This window comes from Sapajus apella, unplaced genomic scaffold (assembly GCF_009761245.1).
Source record: "Sapajus apella isolate SASKATOON/1434 unplaced genomic scaffold, GSC_monkey_1.0 scaffold59, whole genome shotgun sequence".
NCBI lineage: Eukaryota > Metazoa > Chordata > Mammalia > Primates > Cebidae > Sapajus > Sapajus apella.
In genome coordinates, this window is record NW_022436999.1 from 4673886 (window position 1) to 4700186 (window position 26301).

At 41.3% G+C, this 26301-nt stretch overlaps 1 protein-coding gene across 5 annotated transcripts in view; it reads right to left on the reverse strand.

Annotated features, from left to right (window-relative positions):
- RAD51B (RAD51 paralog B) overlaps positions 1-26301 on the reverse strand; it is a 670105-nt gene that overhangs the window by 97553 nt on the left and 546251 nt on the right. For 4 of the 5 annotated variants that reach the window (XM_032246050.1, XM_032246052.1, XM_032246048.1 and 1 more), the window contains exon 9: positions 3751-3854. The exons of the other annotated variant lie outside the window; for it this stretch is intronic. In XM_032246050.1, coding sequence (XP_032101941.1) covers positions 3751-3854 — 104 coding nt within the window. The remainder of the gene's footprint in view (positions 1-3750; positions 3855-26301) is intronic. 5 annotated transcript variants of the gene reach the window in all.

A 26301-nucleotide genomic window follows, 5' to 3' on the forward strand; every position in this document is an offset into this window, starting at 1 on the left:
GGCAGCTCACTCCATCCCCGCACGTGTCCTTTCTGACTACCTGAATTTTATCTCTTATTTAAGGCAGAGGTTCCCACCCTTGGCTGAACATTAGAATCACATGGGGGAGCTTTACAAATCAACACTGATGCTCAGCTCCCCTGGTGGAGATTTGGAGTTTACTGGCCAGGGTGGGGCACTGGCATCGGTATAAATGTTCCTGTAATGAGCCTTTAGTGCAGCCAGGTTTGAGAACCACTTTTTTTTGGAGACGGAGTCTTGCTCTGCTGCTCAGGCTTGAGTGTAGTAGTGCAATCTGGACTCACTGTAATCTCTGCCTCCTGGGTTCAAGCAATTCTCCTGCCTCAGCCTCCCGAGTAGCTGGGACGACAGTTGTGCACCACCACACCTGGGTATTTCTTTTTTTTTTTTTTTTTTTTTTTTGTATTTTTAGTGGAGATGAGGTTTTCCCATGTTGGCCAAGCTGGTCTTGAACTCCTGACCTCAAACAATCCACCCGCCTCGGCCTCCCAAAAGTGCTGGGATTATAGACGTGAGCCCCCGTGCCCAGCTGAGAACCACTGATTTTAAGGTAATACTCAAGTCTCACCTTTTCCTGAAAAGACTTAATATGCCTCCAATGATGTTACCTTCCTTTGGATTCAAAGCAGTTACTGTTTTAAGCACTCATTAGACAAGTCAAACACTGCCTTGTGACAGTGCCTCAGTATTAGTCTGTTAGGACCTCGAGGGCAGGGACTACTCTTCTACTTATTTATATCCCCATGCCTTGCACAGGGTAGACCAAAACATATTTTTGATGGTTTTAAACAACAACAACAAAAAGTAGGCGAGGCCATTTTAATTCTACTCTAAGAATATGTCTTTGGTAAGAATAAAAATGTTGCAAAAAGGGTGGGGCAGGATTGAAGCAGAGTAGGAAAAGAATAAATAAAAGTCAAATGGAAAAAAAGCTAAATTAGTCCAAAAGAAAATGTTTTCCAGCTTCCTAAGAGGGTTTTTCAAACATTGAGGCAGAATAAGCAAGAGAATTAACTTGGCTTGTGCCCTGATAAGGAGATTTCTTTCTTGGTTATAAAATTTTGCAGTTTCCAGGGTGTAAAGAAAATGATCAGCCAGGGAGGACTCCTTCCCTCGGACAACACAATTCAGCTCTTGGGTTAATCGGCTTTAAGGTCTGCTCAGCTTGACCTGACCCCCTTCCAGGCCTGTGATCTCAATCTAAGCCTCACATTCAAGAGCCCTGGTGTAGAGCTCAATGTCATAGAAACAGGATGAAACATAATCTTCATCCCATAGCCGGGATCCCTGGGTGTAGTGGCCTCTGCTTGGGCATTGGAAAACCCTAAAAAACAAAAAACTATACCTGTTATCTTCTCCAAGTGGCTGGTGTCCCAGAGGTCTCACTACCCTAGAATGATCCAGGCATGTTCTGCTACTAAGTGGTGTTATAAGAAAGTACTATTTGGTGCAGTTACCTTAAAGATTAGCTTTAAAGTATTGTTTTGTGCACACATCCCAGAAAAGGCTTAGCTTCATATGGCTTCTACAGTTTGTCACAAAATAAAGACCACAGGAAAGACTCAGGGAATCACTAAAGCACACCCTCTGCTAAGGCAAGATAAGGTCACCAGAGACATGTTTTCTATATCAAACTTTATTCTAGTTATTAAGTCACAAATTTAACCACTGGTCCCAAAGGGTATGCACATTTCTATAGATTAATTGAATGTATGTTCTTTGCCTGGGTTGGCCATTTTAACATTGGCAATATTTTACATTAATTTTTAATTACTGTTTGAGTAACAAGATTCCAAGGCATTTAAGTCTACTCCTTATTGATTAGTAATGACAGTAACAAGTTGTCTTTTGTAAATTAAGATAACATGACTGACCCATCTAATGGGATATGAGTTGATGAACTGTCACTGGTCCACCCACACTCTGCTCCTCATTCTCGTTATGACCACTGGGCTGCTTTTTACCATATTAGCCAAAAGCCAAGAGCCACCAACATCCTCCAGTCACCCAAGAGACATAAAAAAAAAAAAACAGGTTTGTCTCACCAGCTACTTCCTGTTGACGCTGACTGGTTAATTTATTAAAACAAAAGGGAAATAAAAATATGGCTCTGACTTCTTTATTCACTTATAAATTCTAACTGGAATTAGTAAAAGTAGGATTTGGGAGCCTGAATCCATGATACCATATATAATAGATGAAATCATAAATTCCATGTGTAACAGTAAGAATGGCTTCTAAAATCTAAAACCTAAAACAGTGACAAACTACAAGTTTTCAAGGAGTGGGATCAAGGATCCATGAAAATGAATGTCTAAACACTGATTCACAAGGAATTTTGCTTCCTCTGATAAAGTTTACATAGGCGTGTTTGACAATCCTTAATGATATCCCTGAAAGCTGCAACACAGCTATTTAACATGATTTACTACCAAAGATCATTAGGTTCTCCAGGAAGATTCTGGAATGTATTCCACTAAAAAGAGGAATAATAGCTTCAGAACCTAGGATACCTGACTCATCAGGGAAAAGGTACCATAGAGGCAGTGAGTAGTCAAGGGCCTGCAAACTCAAGAATGTTTCCCTGAGCAGAAACAAGCAGCTCCATCTTCTCAGGACACGGCTGACTTGACCACCAAGCTGGAATGCTATTTACACAGTACCAAGCAAACCAAGAAGAACTCTCTGGTCTGTCACCAAGGGCATTTGAAAAATTATATCTAGAACAGGTGACAGCTCATGCCTGTGTCTGATGATTCCTACTTCCTTGAAAAAGAGCCAGTTTACCTCATGCAGGTAAAGGCAACAACCCCTTTTCTGCCATCTCCTCCAGAAAGGATCACCAGTGTGATATTTCATGCCTCTGTGTCTAAATAGTCTGGATGTGATTTATATTTAGCAAGGCGGGCAAATCTGGCTTCTGAATTCTGTCCTCTCCAAAAAATCAAAATAATCACCCGCCTTCTTCTTCTTCCTGCTTTTAGGAGAAACTAACTGAATCTGGTCGTACAGTAGGATAAAGCTGAGGTTCGACACTAAGAAATTTTATACTATGAAACATTTTACCAAAGAGGTCAGACAGTAGTGTCCTTTTCTTTGAAATCAAGAGAGAAGACTTAAAAGGAGGCAGAAGGTAACCTTTCTGGATGTAAGGGAAGGATTCTCACTGGGACCAGTATAGAAACCATAAATAGGGAACTCTGAGAAAGTGATCAACCATTTAGAGGTCTCTCTAGTATCATTCAGTACTTTACACTACAGGTGTATGAGTTAATGTAAAAGTACCTAGTGTCTGCGGAATTGTTTATTCACTTGGCAGCATCTGTCTGGCCTAAGATTTTCAAAGTACACATACTACAAGAAAAAGCACCATCATTATTTAATTCATATGCAAATTATCTAGTCCTCAACAAATACAATCTAAGTGAAATGATCATTTAGAGACAGAGAATTAGATATCCCTAGAAGTGTGGTCCTTGGTCGCTTACAAATATCAGAGAAATACTTACTCTGTGGGATCAATTTTTATGTTTTTCCTGTGTGTGATTTGTCTCCCCACTTTATCACAACTGCTGTTGAGACAAGCAGAAATGCTGGTATCTTTATGCCCTACTAGTTTGGCTGGCCCAGGACAGACAATGCAGCCAACATTTTCAGAAGATGCTCAGGTTGATGGGTACACCTTGTTCCCTGACCTTCATAGTTAGACAATACTGTCAAAGCACTCACCTGTCTTCTCTCTGAATCAAGGTACTGGAAGATCAGCCGGGTATTCACACAGTGACTCCAGGTATTTCCTAGTGCAGCTGTCACACAGCTGGATCCAGAAGTACCTGAAATGAGATGGCAAAAGCATGCTTTCAGATGCCCTTTCTTGAGATGGCATTTCACATGAAGTCCAGTCACTACTCATTGCTCAGAGAGTACTTGGAGGCTCAGTTCCTTACCACAGAAGTTGATGAAGTAGGAGAATGAATATGAGAATAAAAACCAGCAGGGGTTTCCTTCAGCCTCAGTGAAAGTGACTACCACTGGGCCAAACAATAACAGAGTTATCTCTCAAAAATAGGTTGCATTGCAAGACAGCTCAGAGCCATTGCTAATAATACATCTAGCCATTCATAATCCAAGGCATAACTCCACAGAACCAGTTATGAAATAGTCTTAGTTTAATAGAGTTGTTAGACATTTTTAGCTTGACAAGAGTCTCAACTCAATTTTCCTTATCAATATAGAAACAGTGGCATATACATATAAAATTCCCTTGTCCTCCCACCCCCACATATACACACACACCCAAAAAAAGGAATCTGGAGATCTCAACATTTCACATGTAATCTGTTTTAGGCATCCCTATTCCAAGAGAAACATTCCTTTACCTTCTAAGACTTTCCTATAAGGAGGAGGGTCTGAAGTAAACTTTATCTGAGTTCCTAGTCTCCTCCAAGTTGCACCTTACATCTCCAAAGCTTTACTGACCCTTCTTGACATCACCAGGAGAAAACCTTTCTGCTCCCTACCCCCTTCATCCCAGTTGGAGGCGAGCCAACAAATCCTGCCTCATAGAAGCCAGCTCCCGCAATCATGTCTAGCACATCCCGAGGCCTCCTCTGAACCACTATGCCCTGTGCCTGAGGCCACCTATGAACCCACTTTGACCGTGGGCCATGACAGGAATCCTAACCTTAGGAGGGCACAGTTGGACATTTACTGTGCCTTGTAGCCTCCAGATATGATCATTTTTCAACGAGGAGACTACATACAGGTTGGAGTCCACTGAATTAGCTAAAACACAATGAGGCCTTGAGTGTCTCATCTGTTGCCCCCTTATAACATTATCTGATTTGTATGCCTCAGTGTGGAGTAGGAATGGGTCTTGTTTTCCAGGGCAGACACTTTTCAGAGTGGTCTACTAACTGCACATGGCCTAAAGCACCTGGGTCCAAATGCTACAACAGACAAATGTAGTTCAGTGGTTCTTGGCTGGAGGGTGATTTTATTGGTAATGTCTAATTCACAGTATTACTGGCGTCTAGAGGGTAGAGGCTGGTGATGCTCTTAACCATTTTATAATGCACAGGACAGCATCCTATAACAAAAAAAATTATCCAGCCCAAAATATAACAGTGCTGAAGTTGAAAACCCCTGAGTCAGATAACACCAACCATATCTACATATTTCTTGGTTCAAGCAGCAACAGGAATGAATGAGATGGAAATCAACAACCAAAGTCTCAACAAGCCCGGAGATTTCAGATTGAAGGAAATTTTGTGTAAGAAAATAAAATTTGGGGTAACGTCAGTTCATCATGGACACAATTCAAAATATGCACAAATTAATGTGAAAACAAATAATCTAGATTGTTCTGATCTGATCACATCATTCCCTTACTTAAACACCTTCAATAGTCCTCCATGCCTGAGATTAAATACTATCTCCTGAACAACGCTCTCTGAGCACTTTGTCAGCTGCCTCTGCATCTCTCTCAGGCGTCACCTCTCTCAGCTCTCTCACTGGATGGTCTCCCGTGACCTCCTGACTGCCCTGGCCCCCATCCTCCTTGACCTCTTGTCAGCAGTTGATAAAGCTTCTCCCTTCTTTAGCATCCAATCTACTGGCCTCTTCTGCTTCTCCTTTTACCATGTTGATTACTCCTTTCCTTTCTCTGCCTTTGTTTTCTCTTTCTTCTTAGTTGTGGGTGGACCTTAGGGAGTGGGGCATGACCACATTTTTTTCTTGTGTAATATCAGATGCTTTCAGTGTTCAGGAGAATAACGTACATTAGTAAAGAGGCCAGGTGCTTGCATATTAACATGCAGAAATTATTTACCCCCACTAAGAGAAACAGTCTTTACCATTTTTCTTGAAATTCACAACCCTCTCAGTCTAACATTTTTCCCTTTTATAGAAATAGACTTATAGAAAAATATTTTCTACTATAAGAAAACCAACACTGCAGGGGCAATAGCAACTACATTTGCATTTTAGAAAAGCAGCTCTATTAAGATAATTTACCTATCATACATCCTCCCATTTCAAGTGTCTAGTTCAGTGGCTTTTGCTATATTCACAGAGATGTTCAACCATCACCACAATTAACTTTAGAACATTTCATCACCCCAAAAAGAAATCCCACACCCACTGCCCTTCAGTCCCCAAGATCCTATTCCCTGCCCACCTCCAGCTCTTGGCAACCATTAACCTATTTTTTTTCTCTATATATCTAGTAACTGACTTTCAATTAAAGCCTTATGAGATGAGGGGAAGTGGTGAGTACTGTGGTGAGTTCAAGAATTCATCCAGGATCTCAAGGGGGCAGTCTCTGTTCAGCTCCAGCAGTTGTTGTCATGTGGCAATGTGAGTTCACAGTTAGTCACATCTTATTTATTTATTTATTTAAAAAATTTAAAAAACTTTCATAATCGCATATTTCAATGTTATGATTTTTAATTGTGCTAACATCAAAGTACAATTTTGATTTTTAAAAGGGAAGCCAGAAATCAATGCTTTAAGTATAATTTCCTGATTTTAAAATGTTGGTTTAATATTTACACTTTTAAAAACACACAACTAAACATGCTTTTGAGCCAGATATGCCTCATTCCTACCAAGCTTGCAGTGTCTGCTCTACACAGCGTGGCTACACTCTGAAAAGGATGAGAGCTCCTTTGACAAGGTGGATGGTTTCTAAGCCTTTGTCTCAACCTCTGGCTTGTCTCAACACCTGTCTTCCACTTTTAACCACAAGAACTGCAAGCCTACATCATAAATTTTAGCACTGCAAATTCAGTATCATCAAAGCAAGCTCATATTTTCCCATAGAAATCTACTTCTCCATCTCTGTTCCTTCCTTTGACCCTCCAGTTAATCTGGTTTAAAACCTCAGCTCCATTTTAAAATGTCTCCTTCTCTCATGCTTCTCACTTGCAATAAATTGAAAGCTCTTATTGATTTAACTATAAAATCCTACCTATATCCATCCATTCATTTCTCCTACTTCACCCTTAGGCCCATTCCCAACCCCCCATTCTTCTTAACTGAACCTTAGACCCACATTAGCCTTCACCTGGTGTGACTGCTTTAGTTGCCTGTTGTCCATGCTACTGTCACTTTCTCCCTATTAAAGCCATCCTCTATTTTACTACCTGATTAACCTCCTCCAAGCACACACCTAAGCACACCTCCCTCCCATTTACAACCAGCATGCTCAAAAACTTTCAATGGCTCCCAATTGCCTTCAGAGAATTCTAAATTCCTAACACTGGCATTCAAGGACTTTCCGCCCTGTGCCCACCTGCCCTTCCAGACTTCTTTCCCCCACTCCATTTCCCACATCTGTGTTCCTACTTAATCACTTATTCCCCTTGTCCCTCCCTCATCTGGAACTCCCCTATGTCCACATGTTTCCAATCTATCCTGCCTTTAATGCTACTCCCTATGTGCCAGTTTCTCTAATCTTCACAGAAATAATGTCTTCCTCTTGTAAACTTCTAGAATACCTTATTTTACTGTCTCATATAACAATCATTTTCTACTGTGGTATATTATTTGTGTGCTTTTCTTATCACCTTTAATACAGAGTCATGCTCTGCATAATGATGTTTCAGCAAATGGCAGACAGCATATACGACAGTGGCCCCATAACATTATTATGCAGATGATAAATTCTAACACCTAGTGATGTAATAGCAGTGGTAACATCGTAGCGCAATGCATACTCACATGCTTGTGGTGATGCAGGGTAAATAAACCTTCTGTGCTGTCAGTTGTATAAAAGTATAGAGAAATGCAAATCAAAACCACAATGAGATACCATCTCATGCCAGTTAGAATGGCGATCATTAAAAAGTCAGGAAACAACAGATGCTGTTGGTGGGAATGTAAATTAGTTCAACCATTATGGAACACAATGTAGGGATTCCTCAAGGATCTAGAACCAGAAATACCATTTGACTCAGCAGTCCCATTACTGGGTATATACTCAAAGGATTAGAAATCATTCTACTATAAAGACACATGCACATATGTTTATTGCAGCACTATTCATAATAGCTAAGACTTGAAACCCAAATGCCCATCAAGGATAGACTGGATAGAGAAAATGTGGCACATATACACCATGGAATACTATGTGGCCATAAAAAAGATGAGTTCATGTCCTTTGAAGAGACATGGATGAAGCTGGAAACCGTCATTCTCAGCAAACTAACATAAGAACAGAAAATCAAACACTGCATGTTCTCACTCATAAGTGGAAGTTGACAATGAAAGCACATGGACACAGGGAGGGGAGCATCACACACCAGGGCCTGTCAGAGGGTGGGGAGCAAGGGGAGGGATAGCAGAATAGATTAGGAGAAATACCTAATGTAAATGATGAGTTCATGGCTGCAGCAAATCACCATGACACGTGTATACCTATGTAACAAACCTGCACGTTCTGTACATGTACCCCAGAACTTAAAGTATAATAAAAAAAATTTTTTAATTATAGCACATACAATTATGTATAGTATGTAATACTTGATCTTATTATAGTATATGTATTTACTATACATTTTATCATTTTTTTAGAGTACAGTCTACTTATAATAACCAGTTTAGTAAATACAAAAAACAGTTAATGTGTTTACTGTACTTTTATGTACTATGTATTTACTATACTTTTAATCATTATTTTAGAGTATATTCTACTTATTTTAAAAAATTCCCTGTAAAACATCCTCAGGCAGATCCTTCAGGAGGTATTGCAGAAGAAGGCATTGTTATCGTAGGAGATGACAGCTCCATGTCTGATATTGCCCATGAAGTCTTTCCAGTGTGACAAGATGTGGAGGTGGAAGACAATGATATTGATGACATTGATGATATTGATGCTGTGTAGTCCTAGGCTGATGTGTGTGTCTGTGTCTTAACTTTTAACAAAATGTTTAAAAAGTTAAAAAAAAAAAAAAAAGCCAGGCATGGTGGCTCACACCTGTAATCCCAGCACTTTGGGAGGCTGAGGCAAGTGGATCACCTGAGGTCGGGAGTTTGAGACCAGCGTGACCAACATGGAGAAACCCCATCTCTACTAAAAATACAAAGTTAGCTGGGCATGGTGGTGCATGCCTGTAATCCCAGCTACTCAGGAGGCTGAGGCAGAAGAATAACTTGAACCTGGGAGGCAGAGGCAGCAGTGAGCCAAGATCGAGCCATTGCATTCCAGCCTGGGCAACAGGAGCAAAACTTCATCTCAAAAAAAAAAAAAGTTAAAAAAAAGAAAATAGAAACATTTCTATTTTGAGAATAGAAATATTCTCAAAAATAGAAACAAGCTTACAGAATAAGGATATAAAGAAAATGTTTTTGAACAGCCATACAATGTTTGTGTTTTATGTACTGCAAGATCAAAAAGTTAAAAAAATTATAAAGTAAAAATGTTATAGTAATCAAAGGTTAATTTATGATTGAAGAAAGAAAAATGTCTGTATCAATTAGTGTAGCCTAAGGCTACAGGGTTTATGAAGTCTACAGGAGTGTACTGCAATGTCCTAGGCCTTCACGTTCACTAGGTGCACTCACCGACTGACCCAGAGCAACTCCAGTCCTGTAAGCTCCAGTCACGGTAAGTGCCCTAAACAGGTGTACCATTTTTAATCTTTTTACTATACCTTTTCTGTTTAGATGTGTTTAGAACGTTAAATGCTTACAATTGTGTTCCAATTGCCTGTTGCATTCAGAACAGCAACATGCTGAATGGGTTTGTAGACTAGGAGCAATGTGCTATACCATATAATCTAGGTTTGTAGTACGCTATACCATCTAAATTTGTGTAAGTACATTCTATGATGTCCAGACAATGTCAAAATTGCCTAATGACACATTTCTCAGAAGCTATCTCTATTATTAAGTGACACATGACTGTATATTATAAAGAGGCCAAACCCACGTCTGATGTATGCCAACATGCCTGAGTCACTTAACACAAGGTCTGAGACACAGAGGATGCTTATAAATACTGATCACATGACTAATTAAAAAGTTATTTCCACTAAAGTTTGAATCATATTATATCCTTGTTTTGGCAGCAAATTTACATCCTTAATTGTATCTTGCTTAGCTAAAATTAATAGGTTTACATTTTTCAAGTAAACTCTAGAAGTTAGTTGCTCATGCCTGCTAAGTGATGGGATGAAGTGAGGCTGAGCTCTAAAGTCTGTCAAGAAAAAGGTACATGTGAATAATTAGGAGTTGCTAGTTAAGCACTCAAAGATTTTTTTTGGTGATAAACTGCAGGAGTTCCTCAGGTCTAAAGGAAGACATAGGGTGTCTTCAGAGGTCAGAGCCACATTTGGACCCGTAGCAACCATTTAAAGGACTTCACATTGCTAAACCAGTAAGAACAGTATAAAAAAGTCCCCATGTATTTGGTTGTTTTCTGGACAGGTAAACCTAAGTCTTAAGTAAAGGCCATGAGAACAAATGACCACAGAAAAGTTTCCAGAGGAAACCCTGAGTGAACAAGCTTGACTGTAGTCTACTGTAGACTTTAAAAATATCCATTTGCATTTTTAGGAGTGCTTATAAACATTAATCCACCATAAACATAATAACAGCAAGGCCTTGAAAGTTAACGATAATGAAAGGCAATTAAAGTTTTTTTGTTTTGTTTTGTTTTTTCTTAAGACAGATTCTCCTCTGTTGCCCAGGCTGGAATGCAATAGCAAGATCATAGCTAACTGTAACCTTGAATTCCCACACTCAGACAATCCTCCTCCTCAGCCTGCTGACTAGTTGGGACCACAGGCACATGCCATCACAATTGGCTAATTTTTTTATTTTTATTTTTGTAGAGATGCAGTCTCATTATGTTGCCCGAGGTGGAAAGGCAGTATTTTTTATGGTACTATATGTTAGGCATTATGTAAACTTAAATCTGGTTGAACTTCATATCTTAGTTATATCTTTTTTGATCCTTTCCACAATCTATGAATTAAGAAACATTAACATCCCTATTGACAGCATGAGGCTATGAGAAACTAAGTCACTCCAGGTCACATGGTTAGTTATTGACACAGCCAGTGTTCGAAACCAGTCCAAGTGAGTCTTAAACACTACTCCAATTAGCTTTCTCTGGGTTTATCATGTCTCTCGTGTCAAATAATGTGTTATTCTGCTAGCCCACAAGGGCCTTGAGAGCTCAAAGGCCCATCTCTGGGAGGACACTGATGGAGGTGTGTCATGAGGATCTTATCACTCATCTGAGCTCTGCATGTCACTCAGGCTCCATACTCGGCTTCCTCTGTTCTGATGTACAGTGATAACCCAGGGCAAGGGGTTTCCAGAAACACAGCACACGCTCTGGCTCAGCAAGTTACTTCACCTCACTCAACTGGCCCAGCAGCTGGATTCTCGCAAGTTGGGTGGCCTGGAACTGACCCTCTCTGGCTGTGGGATTAAAAATAGGATTGGAAAGATAGTTCACTTAATAGGGCCTTGAGTACAGGAAAGCAATTGAAGGGTGACTGCAGTAATAGGATCACTTGAGAGAGGGCAGTAGGAAAACTGCTAGTCACTATAAATTTGTAACCTTATTTTAAGCTGGAAAACTGAGTGGTCTCTTACGTCTTTGAACTTTCTAGCATTTCTGTGCGAGGGCTGGCATAAATGATCGTTAATGCTGTTGATGGGAAATTTAAAGCAGAAGGAATCTGCTATTGGCTTTTAAGAAAAGGTGGTTTCCTGCTAGATGACCTAATTGGGTAAGAAACAGATAAGTGAAGCTTCTCTGTGTTCGCTTTAAGAGGCAGTTCTAAAAATTGAGGTGCTTGCTCCCTCTGTCCTCTTTGATGACTGTGATATTGAGACCTGCCAAAGCAGTGTGACTTCATTGTCTGGAATTTGGTTCATTCCAATACAAATACAAAAATTAAATACATGAACTGAGCTTTGAAAATATTTTCATTTTTGAGGATTTTCATTGTTATGGGATTGAGCCTGTAGAAGTCTCTGGGTAAGCTACATAGAGCGAATCTAATTTATTCACACTGAAGTCAGGGCTCTCTATAAAAGACTGTGGGAACATTCATTCTCCACTCTCTCAGAGACTCTTTTAGGTAAGTCAAAGCATGTTCTCTTTCTGTGATTGCTAACCCATCTGTAAAATGTGAATAATAATTCTTGCCTCCAGGCAACCAGAGGTTCTTGGTGACCCTTAGATGAAGATACTTGATATGTCTAAGTGACAGGAACAATGATGATCAAACACTGAAGATGAAATTCTAGGGAGGAAAGAAGTTTAATCATTATCTCCCACATTTTTCATCCTGTTAACAATGAGGCAAGATAGTAAATCTTGGTTGCGCAGTGGTTAAAACAACAGGATTTGGATTCTGGAATATCTTTCATAATTATCTTTTGGATCCAATTCCTTACTCATTTGGTGTGGGAGTTGGTTATGAAGGCGAATTTCTCACAAGGCAAGGAGCTCTCTGCTCTGTATACATGGGGTGTGGCCCTCGTGCAGTCAGACTGGAGGAGGAGAATTGCTATGTAGCCTTGATTTCCAAAAAGGTGATGGGCTTCTGGTACCAATCCGTGTCAGTATTTAGAAGAGGCCTGTTGGAAAGCTCTTAATGAGGAAGCTCCTTCTCTGAAAACATTTCAATTTATGACTCCTATGCTAAGCATTTCTGGGAGATCAAACTGAATCTCTAGCGCGTAACAGAAAAGCGTCTGCCCTGTAGCAAAAGGGTCAAGTTTAAAAGAATACTTTTCCGTGTTTAAAAAAAAGTCAAAAAACAAAGCAATGACTCCCAGAATAGGAACAGAGAGGAAGGAAAAGTTCATGGCCTTAGAGGACTGGATATTCTGGATATTTGGTCCCTCTAGTCCCTGCAGATGAAAGCCCACTTATTTAGACTAGAAAGAGGAAATTTAAAAAAACAAAGGAATAACAATACCTACAAATGTTTTCAGGACTAAAATAAACCCAGGGAAGAAGATGGTATGTTACCACTGGAACTGCATTCTCCTTCTTATCTCTTGTCCTCACATCCTGAAGCACATTCTATGTAATGCATGATAGCCTGTGGCCAGCTGCTGGCGAGGAGGCAGGACCCTGAAGTTCTACTTCTGACTCCATTGTGGGCTTTTGATGAGACCAGGTGGGAGAAGGAGAGTAGTGTCACAAAGAATCTCAGAGTAGACCTAGGTAATGAGTAGTTACATAACCTCGTTAAGCCTCAGTTTCTTCATCTGTGACAAGAAGGGGTAAATGACTTCAAAAGTTCCTGCCTTATTAAAAAACTTTGAGTTCTATGGTATTTTGATGACATGAATGAGTTCTTCATTGAGAACCTCACTTGTTCCAGGAAGTCTGAGAATGCTCTCCTTCATAAGCTGTCTTTGAATTGCTGTGCCCTACCCGGCACCCATTTACGCTTGAAGAGAGCACACACGTGGGTTCTTTTGCTGTTAGCAGATTTCTCTCCAGACTAGAGATATTCTTAGTCTACCCTACTTAGTAAAACTTTATGATGGATAAACATGTACCGACCAGTGGCCAAGTCCCAGTAAACACAACTTCATAGTTACAAAGCTTAAAGACGGCAGTCTGAGTGCAAGACTAGGGATCAGAAAGGGTTATCATCCATTCAATTCAGCTTCTCCTGTTTAAAACTAGGCCCTGGCACTTGCTGAGCTTCAGCATGGTTCTTTATTGGATGGTCCATTTGAAATGGGGAAGTGACTGAGAACCTTGGTTACCGCTCTTGACAGGTCATCAGTTCTTGTCCCATACAATGCAGAGTTTCAGCAACAGAAGGCGAAGAGCGTGAATGAGTTTTTAAAGCAGGGAAACTGCCTATAATAGGCTATTTTTAGAATAAAGATTCAAGATGACCTACAAGCTCTGTGAGACCACAAGACAAAGGTGTCAAAGAAAAGAGACTGGGATAGGATCAGACATTTATCCTCCAGCAAAATTAATTTCCTTGGGGGCTGTGGTTCACTAACTGAACCTATAAACCAGCTGTATTTAGGGCACATTCTACTTCCTTTGGTATCTAAAACTGACAATGGTCTATAGGTCAAGTTCCAACGGAAGTGATATTTCTGACCTAGCTCTATAAATAGAGCACTGGAAAAAACCCATCAGCTGCAATGGCTCAGGGATCACACACTATCTATTAAGTAAGTAACCACAGTATTTGTGCTGCCATTTTAGATAAGAAAAAAAATCTTTTGTTATTTATAATCTCCAGAGCTTTGAGATTCTCAAAATTATTAGTTGCTAGTCAGATTTATAAAATAAAAGATCTGTGGCATAAAACTATGAAATAACTGCTTCAACCAATACCATCTACCCACTGAGGAAGGCATTTGGCTGGTAAAGAATGGGCTGCTTCACTTCAGTAAAGCAGAGAATTTCATTCCTGATGTCTCTTGGCTGGAGGTGAAAGGAGTGAATGTAGTCCAGAGGCTTTACTTGCACAACATACCTACGCTGATCCAAGTCTCAGTAAAACTCATTACTGAGAAAGGTAAGAAATGTGAAGCAGAAAACAGGAAGAAGTGGGGCAACCAGAGCCTCTGGAATGGAAAAGTTAGGGATGGATCCTCCATAGCAAAAGGTAGGGTCTAGGCAGGGGTGAGCCATCCACTAGGCTAGCGACTGGTATACACCAGCACAAATCACTCAACAGCTCCACTGGTGCATGGATAGGGAGAAAATGCCTTCAGTTTCCCAGAGTTGTAACAAAATATTTTAAGTTCTCATCCAACCAGGACATTTTTGAAAATGAAATGGGGACATTTTAATAGTTATACTGGGATAACAGAGATAAACTGAGATTGCTCTGAGAAAACCAAGACATATGTTATCCTACAGAGATACCACGTAAGAACTGTACAGAATCAAGTGAGTATGCTCACTTTCTGAGAAAAGCTTCAGTCTGAAAGCAGGGGATGCTGTACTAGGCTTCTCTGCTGTGTCTGCAGTGTTGATCATCAAGGTCTCAAGATGGCTAGGAAAAGAACAGTAGGCATAAGAAGAACAGAACTAGATTGTCTGAATAAAAAGAAGCAATCTCCTCCCATCAGCTCAACTTCCAACATTCTCTAGGAGGCCATGCCCTTGAGCCTTTTCTTCTCAAATAATACGGCTTTCCTTTTGCTACCTTCTACTTAAGGCAAAAAAAAAAAAACAAAAAAAAAAACAAAAAAAAAACCTGAATGGTGACCTGTAGTTAAATCTCCTGACCCTTTGCAAAGAAGTTTTTAATTAAAAATAAATTCACTCATCACAGAAAATACATATTACCCTTAAGTAAATACTAGCATAATAAAGAAAACAAAACCCCAACCATTTAAAGAAATCTGTGTCACTTTCTCTTTAAATTTAGGCTTCATTCACGACAAGTCAGAAAGATGCTTGCATAAAATACGAGATTTTTTCCCCCCAGAATGTGTTCTATCTGCAGACCACATCTTTTAGCAGTCCTGGTATGAGCTTTACTTTCCTGCTAGAATCAGAGGCAGAAGGAAGATATCAGATTTGGATTCTCGTAAGACTTGTGTATTATAAATGGTTACCATCTTATTTTTTGACTCCTTGATATTTATTTCACGTGGCACTGGCTGAGGTGGAAGGAATACAGCTGCTTATTCTGATCTCACATTGGGTATAGCTCTCAGTGCGGGAAAAAACACCCTCGGAAGTGTGCCTTCAGCCAGCTGCCTTTGGAGAGAGCTGGGGAGGGTGCAAAGTGGCATGTCCTTTACCAGTCACTCTTTCTGGTGAAGATTCAAACTGTAGTGAAGTAACATTTGATAGCTTTACATATCCAACGAAGTACTTTGGGACAAAGAGAAATCCAGGTGACCACCCACTTGACTGAAAAGCAAGGGGACACACTAGCAGTCATGTGGTTTGCCTTCAGGAAATGAGCTCACAGGGCAAACCCAGGACTGAGAGAGGGTCCTTTGCCCAGGCCTTAGCTGATGAAGAATTGTGCCTGGGTAAGCCTGCTCTTGCTTCAGGCCCACATAGGATCACTAGCTCTCTGCAAGCAGTGAGGACCGAAGAAAAAAAGAAATGTGGTTTGTTTATTAGGAAATATGTTCCTGAAGAAAAATATTTATGGGAGAACATCAATGGCTTTAAAAACCATTAATGCAAAGAGACATTTCAACTAAATGCCATGTCTAATCCTGGATTGCATCCTGGAAAAAATTGCCATAGAGTACATTATTGGGATACCTGGCAAAGTTTGCATATTGCCAGTATATTAGATAATACTATTGTATCAATACTAATTTCCTGGGTGAGATCACCATACTGTGGTTATATAAGAGAAGTTCTTGTTCTTAAGAGATAAATGCTGAAGTATTTGGGGATGAAGGGATATGCTATCTGTAATTTGCCCTTAAATGGTTCAGCAAAGATAATTACAATAGGTTAATATTATAAAATAAATTGGTAACTAATATATAAGAGATAAAAACAAATGAGGCAAAATGTGAAAAATCAGGTAAAGGGTATATGGGGAGTTCAATGTATTTTTCTTGGAACTTTTCTGTAGGTTTGAACTCTCCTTCCCCCGCCAAAAAAAAAAATTAGTGTGAAAATGTAGATTGGCCTTCTCTGAGAGATTACTTGGTCACTGATGTAAAATCAAGACATAGGATTGGATCCCTGGAAAAATTACTAGGGCATTTGCATGTTTCTATGCAACATAATCATCTGTTAGCTTTTAAAAATGCAGAATCCTAGGCCCCATCCTGAACCTAATGAACCAGACTCTATTCTCTGGAGGTGATGCCCAGGAGTCCCTATTTTTAAAACCCCACCTCAGATGATCCTAATATACGTTATCTGCTGTTTCGCTTGCAATTACAGACTCCTCAGATCCTGCAGATGGTCCATGTACCATCATGCATGCATTTGTATTAGAAAATCTCCACCTAGTATCTTGTGATGTGGCTCTGTGTCCTTTTAATCTGGAAGACATCATTCTGGAGAATGCCCTTTGGCCCAGTTTTTAAGACTGACTTAATCCACCACCCTACTTCCCAAGAGGAACAGAGAGAAGAGATGTAAATACCCTTTAGAACTGCCATAATTCATCTGCTTGGAGTTGCTGTCTGAGGAGACACCCAAAACTAATTCGGAGAGGCTTGGTAGGAGGGGCAGCTGACAGCCTGGGCATGAAACAGGCCAGGGCTGGTGACCGGGTCCAGGTCCTCACTCAGAGACCCACATTAAGACCCCTCCTCAGTCATGCTCCCTGACCTGCATTGCTTCAAGACACCAAGCATGGCTCAGCTTTCCGAGTTCACACTCTCCTTTGTTTCCTCAGTGACGGCAGGAACAGAATGCAAGCAGGGGGCAAAAAGAATCAAGCGGGACCAGAGACAGAGTGCTGAGGTGCTTGAAAGCTCCAGAGTGCCTAAGCGCACCTGACGAATTCCGCTTAAAGTGCTTCCTTTGATCCCACAACATGGATACAATCCCTATTACCATTTCATAGGCAGAGAAGTGACTTGACCACCAAAATCCACTGGGTCAGCGGAAAGCTGGACCCGGGCCCAGGCCTTCTCCAGCTTTAGCTGTCCCAGCTGCCTGCTGCCCTGGCACTAGGGAGCACATCATGGTGGAGAATGCTTTCAATTATCACCTTACCCAGAGTGTGAGGATTTATGGTCATGCTTTCCTCCCTCCCCATCTCCATCAGCCTCTTTGGAAAGCAGAGGATCCCGATAGGAATCAGCATATGTTCCTGCGTGGGAGGGAATGGAATGCTGGCCTCACATATGTTTGCTGCCCCCAAGGCTCTGAGAAGGGGGTGAGGGAAGAAGGAAAATGTTGACGTTTGGTGAAGGCAATCCCAGTATCCTTTGCTCCCAGAGTTTTAGACAAGAACCCAGAGGGTTTTCGTTTCCCACACTGGTGACTTCACTTTGGCTACCGAGTTCCTTCAATGCAGCTTGTGCTTTCTTGACCATCTGGAACAGGGCTTTCTGAGGCAAGGTGGAGAGAAGCTGCCATACTTCTCCTTTTGGGGGCCTGCGCACGCACACACGCACACACACACACACACACACACACACACACACACACACACACACACGAGGGGTGTCCCCACGCCGCCATGCCAACACAAGGCTCACCACAAACTGGGGCCAGAGGAGGGAAGAAAACTCCATTTGTGACGGGAATTCTCGACTCACAAGTTTCAAGGTCCAAACAATGTGCAGATTACCAGGGTGTGGGGCTTAGGCAATGGAGATGACCTTGCTTTAACTTCCTCAAGAATCTCTGTCACCAGCATGTCCCAATCCCTGAGGAGGGGTGGGGTAGGGGAGTCAAGTACTTTCAGGCAGCCGCCTCATGGCGGGACAGGGAACTCATGAACAAAATGTGCTGAGGCTTTCAGGGTTATTTTAATTGAGGGAACTGGTTTTGGTGGCAGTAGACAGTCAGTTCACATCTGCAAAATATGAATTCTTAAGCAAAGCAATTTCCTTCTTCTTCGAAGGCCAATGCTTATCCAGAAACGGGACAGAACTATGGGTTTATTGCAAATGACCAGCATCAGGGAAGTGATCAAGACCACCAACTTTGGATAATGAGTCCCACATCTCAGATGTCAGCTGATAGAAGACATTACAGTAAAGAATTATGAGGTAACATTTTGGGATAATTATTGTGTTCCAGGCTAAACACCTTACATGCATTATCTCTACGAGGGAGGTACCATTATCATACCAATTTTCTAGTGAAGGAAGCGGCGCTACAAAGACAGTGATTTGCCCAAGGCCACCTGGCAAGTGGCAGAGTCAGGATTTAAACCCTAGAGTCTGACCCATTATTTTTCTTCTCATTGTTTCTTTTGGCCATTTAGAAAGTATTATAAGAATGACCATTAATCTCCCTTTCTAGGAGGGAAAACGCATGGAAACCACCCTCCCCCCAGTTTTCTGGACATCTCATTCATTTTCTTTTCCTCATTAAATTATAATGTTCAGTTTCTTATTCAGAGTCATCTGGGCCTTTCTAGAAAAGCATATTTTAATAATGTTTTCTCCCTATGGTTGGGAAACTCTTAGTCATATGAAAGGTTTCTAGAAATTGATACCAAAAGAAAAATAACTCTCCAGGTTTTCTCCAACTGAAAATATGTAACGTGATGCTAGTTGCCAAAATCGTAACTGGCTTTCCTTCTATGACTATAATCTCCACATCTGGTTCACCTTCTTTGCCAGAAGTGTATGATCATATATCTTCTGCTATCTTAGGATGTTTCTCTACCTTATGACATTTATAGGTAGAATTGCTATGTTAATCATCATTATAATCTGATAATTACATTATTTCTTTTATCAGTGTTCACTCTACAATGAAAATATAAAGCAGCAGAAGGTGGATGTGAAAGAATAAGAGGAGCCCTGCAGAATGCCCATTAGCCCATCGTTTTCATCTGTAATGTGGTTGTGGGATGTGAAGAGGGAAAACCGCATAGTGCCGACCAGGTATCAGAAACTGTTCCAAGTGCTTTACATGATAAAAATCTTTTAATTGTCTCAACAACCACATGAAGTAGATACTAGCGTTGCTTCCATTTTATAGATGACAAAACCTTACCGATAGCCATAGCTAGTAAGTAGGACAGACAGGATTCATACTGTCAGCTGGACTCCGGGATGTCCCTGACCTGTGATCCTGATAGGCAGCCACTGCCAGGAGTCCTTGTTTTAGATATTTCCCATGTCTGCCACTGAACTAGACCCTAACAGTGGATGTGTAGTACACCCTTACCCATGGATTGCCCATAAGTTTTCATGACATTACCATGGACCCATCTTGCTTGTGAAACCAAGTAGTAGTACAAACATAAGTATCATGTGTTACAAATTTTTTGAAATAAAAGATTCTGTCATCATTGTCCCTAAAGAAAGTGATGTGCCCAAAGTCACACACTTAGTCACTGGGTCAGTCTTGGGACAAACACCCCTTGATGTCCAGCCCTTAAGTCAAGACTATTGCTTCACCTAGAAGGCACCATGGGCACTCTGCCTGAATCCAGGAACCTCTGGAGTTGTATATGGCTCTGTCCAAGACAACGGAAGCCGCTGTACCAGCTCCACAGCAGCCCTGGCTCTAAATTAAAAACAGCACAACAACAACACTGTGGCAGCAACAACAACAGAATAATAAAACAAAAGGTGAAAAGCCCTCAAGAGCATAAAAATTTCCTTAAACGGATCATCAAGGAAAGGAAAGGGAGAGCTCCTTCTTTAAAGAGGCAAGTGCCTGCCAACCGAAACCTAAAACTCATTATTATGCTGGATTTTCTTTTTTCATGACTAAAAAGTTTTTCTGTCCTCCCCTTCCTATCCCTATCAAAAGAATACCCCCCAAGACAATCACAAATTTTAACAGTAGCAGGCCCTCACTTCAAACAAATGTAAAAATAAAAATTCAAAAACCCATCGTGTTTGCAAAACAGTTTTGTATGGAGGGAGGGCAAATTTTATCTTAAGAGAGGCTAATTTCACAGGACTGGGCAAAGAGAGGAGAGGTAGAAAGGGTGGGAGCACAGAAGAAGGGGAGGCGGGAGAGGAGGGAATAAAGGAGGAAGAATCGCTGGCTTTAAAAAGCAACATTGTCCAGAGAGGTGAAAGGGAACAGATGGCCGTGGAGAATGTGGCCCTCAAAGCCTGAAGAAAGGGGCGATGCCGACAGATCTTGCTGTTTCCCATTGATGCCTGAATGTTCTGGTGTGGGGAGCCGAGGCCAGTGCAGGGGACGGACCTCTGTTCCCAGCAGCTCACTGGGGCACTGGCGCTGAGGCTCACTGAGAAAAAGAGCAGGCGGGGGTGAGGAGGGTGGGAAGCAGCTGTGGCCGCAGAGGGAAAGGGCAGTGGGCAGCAGCGGGGACGTGTGGCTTCCACAGCCTTCTCTTCTGGCCCAGCCCAGGGAGGTCAGCCCAGTGCTGGTCTCTGCCCTGGCAGAGGTGAAGGAAAGGACAGGAGCCAGGGCCCAAAGCCTCGGCATCCTCCCCCTCAAAACCCACTGGGGGAGGCCTGTCTAAGATAAAGTAGATACCTTGGGAGAGGGAAATAAAGAAAATATTCCGAATGCTTTCAGAGGATTGAGACATTCAAATTACAATAAACAAGAAATCTGGGTCTCTGAAAAAGGTCAGAGAATCTTGCCAAGTAAATCTTGCAATATTTCATGGAGTCTCAAGGCAGAGAAGTAATTTGCTGAGAAAAACAAAAATGAGTAGGTGGCAAACCCAGGGAGGAATCCAAGAGTCAGTTTCAGAGGACTTAGTCAGCCCCCAAAGAGGTGTAGGGTTCAAGGTGGGCCTGCCCGGTCATTGCTCGTAGCTGTGCCATACTGGAGGACTATTATTGGAGACTCACAAGTCAGCACAGAGCAGCACTAATACAGGAACCTCTGGCCAGCTGGTGAGCCCATTATTCCAGGAGGGAAAAGCCCAGTAGCCCCCTGCAGATTCAGGCCTGAGACCTGGGGAAGGCAGGGAAAGGTTTGCAGAAGCAGCGATTACAAAGAGGCCCATAAACTTTAGGGAACAAAGATGTAATCAGTGTAATTTCCTTAACTTAACTTTGATCACAAAAATTATCGTTCCAAATGACATCTTGACCTCTCCCTACACCTGCAGAAGATGTCGATAAAATTCAGCCCTGCTCCTCTCCTGCCCACTACAGAGGGAGCCACATTCTGCCTGGCTCACCGTTCAGTCAGCCTACAGAGACTGCACAAGTTCAAATCAAAATTCCTCCGGTTCTTCTCTTCCTCTCTCTTCTCCCCCAGCCCTAAAAATGAGAGACACCTGAATTCGAGGCAGATAGTCCTTCTAACAATGGGGCAGCAGTTTGCAGAGACAGATCCCTCATCAGAACAATCTTTTGGAAACATTTCCACACATTTCCGGCCCCCATAAACATCTCTCATCTAACCCTCTGTGAGAGTAAAGGAAGTTAAAAAGGAGCCCTAAATATATTTAGGGACCTGGCATGTTCACCTTTACCTGGGGCTAGGCCTCCCTTGCCACATCAAAGAGCCACCAAGCCCCACGTTCTGCACTGTACATGCATCGGAGCCACTGAGAAAATTCCCATGGAGCGGCTCAATAAAAAAAGATCAACCATGATAAAGACCTTGCCTTTTATTTCCCTGCTTCATCCAAATTGCTTCCCAGGCGCTTTAGATTTAGAAGCTCTACTAATCAACCTTATAAACAGCAGCCCAGCCACTGCATAGAAATTACTTTGTATAGCTCCTAAGCAAAATTACCCCAGGGGATAGAAGATGCCCAAGGCTTTAACAATCATAACACAACACAGCCTCAGTATAAGAATAGAAGACAAGCACACTTTGACATCCCAATTGAAACTCTGGGCTGAATCCGACATAGAAGAATGTAATTACCTTTCCTAGTTTGACGGTGCACTGAAGAAATTGGAGAAGCGGAATACCTATTAGGTCCCCACTAATCCTCCTCCTAAATTCAAAGCAGGGCTAGTCCCTGGAATTCATTTCTGAGTATCCTTGCTCTCCACTATTGTTAAACAGCTCAATTGATAAGTGCTTCCAGCTAATAATGCTTTCTACTGAGCTCACCCCCTCCTCTTTCCCAGCGGCTCAAAGCACTTTACAAATATCACCTCATTATTCTTTATAACACTCAAGTGAGCCTGATAGGTGGAAAGGTTCATTATCTTCTCCTTTCCCAATAGGGGAAATAGACAAAGGAAGGAGAAGTGACTCGCTGAAGCCAACAAAGCAGAGGCAGAACTGGAACTAAAACTCAGCCATTCTCCTGACTCGAAATGCGCACATGTCCTATGTCAGCGTGTAAAGCTGTTCTGCTGACAGGGCAGGATTTTCTCCGCGTGGGCTGTGTTGTAATCAACAGGTCCACAGAACTGGGGCACCAGGCTGGAGGGGAAAGGGCATGAGTTGAAATGGGAGGCCCCAGTCAATGGCCTTCACTGGTGTGGACCAGTTTCTTCACCTCCGAATCCTAGCCTTCTCCTCGGAAAAGAAGATGTGTAGATTACAGGATCTTTCAGGTTCCTCCCAGCTCTTAGGTAATTGGTGAAGTGAGAGTTTCAAAAGAGGGTTCTATTTTTCACCAGCCCCTTGTGACCATCTGGGCCTCATTCCTCTTGTAAGCCTGAAATAGCATCTTTGTTTATAGAGGGCTCTGTGTCATCCACTGTCTACCCAGTGGAGATCAAATCATTCAGTTCAAAGTGGCAAGTGAGAGAGACAGTCCTGTAGCGCATGAAGGCCGAGCACTAAAGAGATATGGAGACAGGCAGGGGGCAGGAAGACAGAAGACTGGAAGGGTCATAAAAGGAAGAATTGGCAAACAACATCTCGAGCTGTGCCTTGATCCTCGCCAGGGCACTCCCTACATTCCAAGGAACCTATGACAGGCCTTCCAAAGCGTAAGAAGGTCCCAAAGAAACAGGGTTTGCTTGGGTTTTTCTAAATACAGGATTTACTTGCCAACCCCAAAGCCCAAGTGAACAATGCCCCAATGTACCCTGTAGTGGTGGTTTTCCATTTAAACAGAATTTGATTTTAATGAAATAACATTGATGTACCTTCCTCAAGTTAATTAAAACCAGATTACACAGGTGGTTCCATAGTTTATAATGTGTATTGCTTGAGCCAGATAAACCGGAGTGTTTAGAAAACGTGCAGTATTTCATCTCTCTGATTTTCTACACTTTCTTTTCCTAAATGATGCTTTACTACTCCTCATTTGCCGCAAAAGAGTTGAAGAGAGAGGACATTTAGTAAAATCAACATTTGTTTGTAGGGGAAGCAGCCCCCGCAACCAGAATAATGGCCTTGGAAACAGTTTTGTGTGATGGGGCGATTGCAGTGACTGGATATAAAGGACTGACTGTGCAGCCGCCAGAAAGAAACACATTTTTGTAATATCTGAGTTGTTTCTGTTGGCCTGATCTGCCTTGCATTCACCATGGGAACTGAGTCAACAAGTTTGCTTGCTTTTCTTTCATACAGAGCATTTTCTTTCCCACATACAGGGTAAAAAGAATAAAGAATAGATACACCCTGAAAGTCAAAGGCTTCATGATAAAAAAAAGAATGGATATAATGTTATTTTTCTCCAAGTCCAGCTGTAAAGGCAACTGGTAGTAAGCTCTATTCCATCTGCTCTCTCTGAGCACCTCAGCCTGCCCTTGTGGAACCTTTCTTCTGGGAAGTTAAAGAATTTCCAGGATTAGCTCAAGTCCTGAGGCTGCCAACTGTGACAATCTACAAAGGTCTCTTAGGTAATAATTCAGATCCCATTTCTGCTCAAGGCCAAGATGGTTCCCAGTGAGTTGGAAATATTCTCATTTCCTGGACCTAGACCATAATGTGGGTTGACCTTCTAACATCTTAGAAGGGCAAGCTCAGCATCTCTGCATACTAAAAACTCAACAACTGACATATCTGTGACAACACAAATGAAACAGAACTTAAAAAGCAGGGGTTAAGAGGTCATCAGAAACAAGTTTAAAAAGAAATACTACATGAAAAGAAAGAAGAAAGGAAGAGAGAGAGAAAGGAGAGAGAGAAAGAAAAGAAAGAAAGAAAAAGTAAGAATGACAAGCCTCATAAATTTAATAACAATTTATCTCCCACCTAATTCTAGAGGAAGATATCTTGTGAACATATCCTGAACTGAACTTTTGAATTCTCCAAAAGAAGGCCAAGTTTCCAGTGCTAATTAGATCAAATGCCAAATTCCTCTCACCATTGCAATCCCAAGTTGGGGAAGAATGAATCAATACGCTCTGCTTGTCAGGTATTTTGGAGACAAGTAAGTCTTTAGATCCTATGAGGGACTGTATTAGTGTAATGGGGTCTAGAGAACACCCTAATACTTCCTCTGATGCTCTTTCTCTGTATTAATAGTGCAGACATCTGAGTACTTGGTGAAACACTAAAGTAAGCTTCTAACCCTGCTCTGTGACTGAGTCATTCTGTGACCTCCTTAAGCCTTGGTTTCCCCAACTGAAAAATAAAGTATGACCACTGGGTTTCTAATATCCCATCCAACTCTTAAATATCCTACTGTCGTATCTCTGCGTGGTCTGGCTCCAGCACTTTTCCTAGCCACAGTATATTCTCTACCTTTCAGTTTCATTCAGTGCCAGTCTGTCTCCAAGGGTCCCAGACAGTAAGTGTCTAGAGTCTCAGGCTATAAATTCAAGTTTTACTGGCTAATAGGAATATTTACTTCTCTTACTCCTGCAGTATAAACTCAATGTGAGAATACTAGTGTTCCGGTGACCTCACTCAGGAAAACCCAATGGCATATGCCAATAGATACAATCCAAAATGGGTAAGGATGAAGACCCCAAATGTGAACATTTAGCAAGTAAACCAAAATGATAACAGGCTAAGCTCACAGTATGAACATGCAGGAATAAATGAATAGCTTTTAATATAAATGACCAGAATTTCAAGGTGTAGATTTTTCCACTACACAAGATTTACAATCTAGTTATGACCTAGCTCAGCAACTATATCCACAATAATGGATTTCCACAATGTTAGCTGAGGAAATTTTAGGAACAGTCAGCAACTCCAAAAAACTTTTCATTCAAGGACTCTAAAATGTTATGTAAGTATTATTTCTTATGATCCCAAACAGAGGTGGAGATGAGGCTCTTCATCTGAGAAGTAAGAAACATTTTACAGACTTGTCTCAGATTATAGAGTAAGCTAGGAGTTGAACAGAGACTCTAACAAGCCATTCTCAGAACTATTCAGTTCCTAATCTGTCACATATTAGCAGAATACCTAGGTTTAAAATAGTAGAGTAATTTAGAAGATTCATTAAGAAACAAGAGGCCCAACTTGGTCTTGATTACCAGATTTCCCTAGCAGTCAGTGATCCATTTGTTTGCTACCTTTATTTGGAAGTCTTTTGGAAGTCTGACTGAGATAAACCAAATCTACATCTGACAAAATGATTAATATAAATACTAATGTGTGTTTAAAAAATAATTTTCTACTTTTCTATATTACCTATTGGTCAGTTCAGAATATAGCCTTGAGACAGACCAACATTTAGAACACACTGATAGCGCTGATATATTAAACAACAAAGCAAATCACAAAATAGTATGTGCACTACGGTCTAATTTTTGAAAAAAAAATTAAAATAGGTATACAGATAGAAAAGTGGCTAGAATGACAAACACACACACACATGCACACACACACACACA